General features: G+C 45.5%; 1 protein-coding gene across 1 annotated transcript; it reads left to right on the top strand.

Annotated features, from left to right (window-relative positions):
* The first annotated feature begins 578 nt into the window (after nucleotides 1-578).
* Nucleotides 579-2,421, top strand: LOC130428705 (zona pellucida sperm-binding protein 3-like). Its single transcript, XM_056756897.1, has 8 exons — nucleotides 579-1,160; nucleotides 1,234-1,355; nucleotides 1,441-1,544; nucleotides 1,616-1,793; nucleotides 1,857-1,974; nucleotides 2,047-2,132; nucleotides 2,209-2,300; nucleotides 2,381-2,421. Exons 1-8 carry the CDS (start codon nucleotides 579-581, stop codon nucleotides 2,419-2,421), a joined length of 1,323 nt encoding a protein of 440 aa, XP_056612875.1.

Below are 2,421 nucleotides of genomic sequence, written 5' to 3'. Positions count from 1 at the left end.
GGGCTCATGGGATATAGTCATAAACAAGTATCTAAAGTATCTGTCGCTGAGTGCATCGGAATCTGGGCGTCACCAGTAAGCCATCCGAGAATATCTCGCCTTCTCTTTTATGAATACTGACCACTCTGACATGCTACTCTTTCCAAGTACTGTTTTCTTCTACTACATCGTATGTAAGCAGACTTATTCGGACAAAGGCGGCGAGAACAGTCATCCACCGGGTATTTCTCGCATACTGTTTTGGGAATACAGACGATAAGCCATAGTCGTTTGCCGACTGCGATTTGCCCTCTGTATAGTAAGGAAGTATGCCATTTCGGATTCAGTATACCCGTGTACGTGTGGTATAGGCCTCATTTACAAAGCAAGATTAGCTCTTACTACAAAGTACCAACATCCCGATTTCCATCTGCGTACTAAATGTCCAACAACATCCACCTGTTGCAAGCTGGATAGGTAAATGAACATGTCTGGAATAGCATTACGCCAATCACTAGAGGAGCGGAGCCATCCTGATTTCCAGATGTATAAATTTTTATGCTGGGCTTCTAATGGGTCACGGAAACTCAAGTACAGCAATGAAGGTGCTGTGGCAAGCTGGAGTAGGTTTGGTGCTGGTGCTTGCATTTGGCTTGTCTGATGCACAATGGCGAGGAAGATCAGCTCAAACACAGAAACCTAGTACATTTAGGCCTTGGTCTCAAATGCAAGTTACTCAGCAAAGTGAAACCAGAATGCCTCTGTCTCCACAAACCAACAACCCCATGCTTGTGCCACAGAGATTTCCTTCTCAGTTTTCAATGCAGACTCCTGGTGTGGTTGGTGGCAAGCCTGGTCAAGATCCTCTTGGTGTTCAGTCTAAACAGCTTTTGCAGGGTCCCATGGGAAAACTGATGTGGACCTTTCCAAGCCTACCAGAAGAACTTGTCCAGCCAGAGATTCCTTTTGAGCTGCGGAACCCTTTGTCTCCCAATAGTGTAGGGGCTCAGTGCGGCGAGAATTCCGTGTATGTGGAAGTGATGGAGGACTTCTTTGGGACTGGACAACTATTAATGGCTTCTGGTTTTGCACTGGGAGGCTGTGGACCAACAGGGCAGGACAATAATGCTAGAGTTCTCCTCTTCGAATCAGAACTGCATGGATGTGGCAGCATGTTAACGGTGAGAAGATTGATCCTTACCAAAAGTGATTTTTAGTTTTGAAAATTCTTCAGTAACATTCTTGTTTCTTTAGGTGACCGAAGATGAACTTGTTTATGTCTTCTCCCTTGTCTATACTCCCCAAGAGTTTTCAAATGGTGTTCCTATTGTCAGGAGTAGTGGTGCTGTGGTCAGTATTGAGTGTCACTATCCAAGGTACGGTTCTGGGTTCAAGGTGGATGCATTATCATGCGTGTAGTGAAAGCTCTTGCGGTGACCAACCTTTTTCTATAATCTACAGAATGCATAATGTGAGCAGCAATGTCCTGGTGCCCACTTGGTTACCATATGCAGCTACTAAGGTTGCTGAAGAGCGGTTGGTCTTCTCCCTCAAGCTTATGACTGGTATGTATGTATGTATTATGTCGTTTCAACCTAATTTTGTAGACCTTATCAATTTTCTTTCCTTGAAACAGATGATTGGCAGTTTGATAGGCCTTCAAATCAGTATTTCCTCGGTGACATTGTGAATATTGAGGCCTCTGTGAAGACGTACAACCATGTACCTCTCCGTGTGTTTGTGGATCGTTGCGTAGCCACTGCGTCCCCTGATGTGAACTCCGCTCCCAAATACTCTTTCATTGAGAATAATGGGTAAGACATTTACCCAGCCTATCCTAGAAGCATTCCACTGTGTTTAACTGGTTTCTTCACCAGGTGCCTGGTTGATGCAAAGTACACAGGCTCGAGCTCTCGCTACCTGCCTCGAACTCAAATTGATAAGCTGCAGTTTCAGCTGGAGGCTTTCAGGTTCGAGCAAGTGAACAGTGGGCTGGTATGTATTTGCCTTGGTTTTGAGTACGTTCTAGTGCATTGTTTGGAAACCCTAACCCTCTTGCCTTTACAGGTCTACATCACATGCATTTTGAAGGCGGTTCCTGTAGCCACTGCAACAAATTCTGAGCAGAAGGCTTGCTCGTTCTCCCCTAATGGGTATGATGCCCCCAAACAGCCTTTACTGGGTCAGTAGGTTGACGTTTATCATTGAGGATGTGTCTTTGTTTGGCAGCTGGGTGTCTGTGGATGAATCTGATCAGGTGTGTGGCTGCTGTGACTCCACCTGTAGCAGCAGCAGTAGTGCAAGCGATCAGGTTCTTGGAGGTACGGGTAAACGCACGGACTAACTAAGTGATTCTGATTATGGTCTTGGAAGTTTCTCACTACTTGTCTGTTCTCCATAGATCTACGGTGGGAGCAAGCATTTTATACGATCGTGTTTTGA

This window comes from Triplophysa dalaica, chromosome 9 (assembly GCF_015846415.1).
Source record: "Triplophysa dalaica isolate WHDGS20190420 chromosome 9, ASM1584641v1, whole genome shotgun sequence".
NCBI classification, from domain to species: domain Eukaryota; kingdom Metazoa; phylum Chordata; class Actinopteri; order Cypriniformes; family Nemacheilidae; genus Triplophysa; species Triplophysa dalaica.
This window is presented reverse-complemented; position numbering and strand designations above follow the sequence as displayed.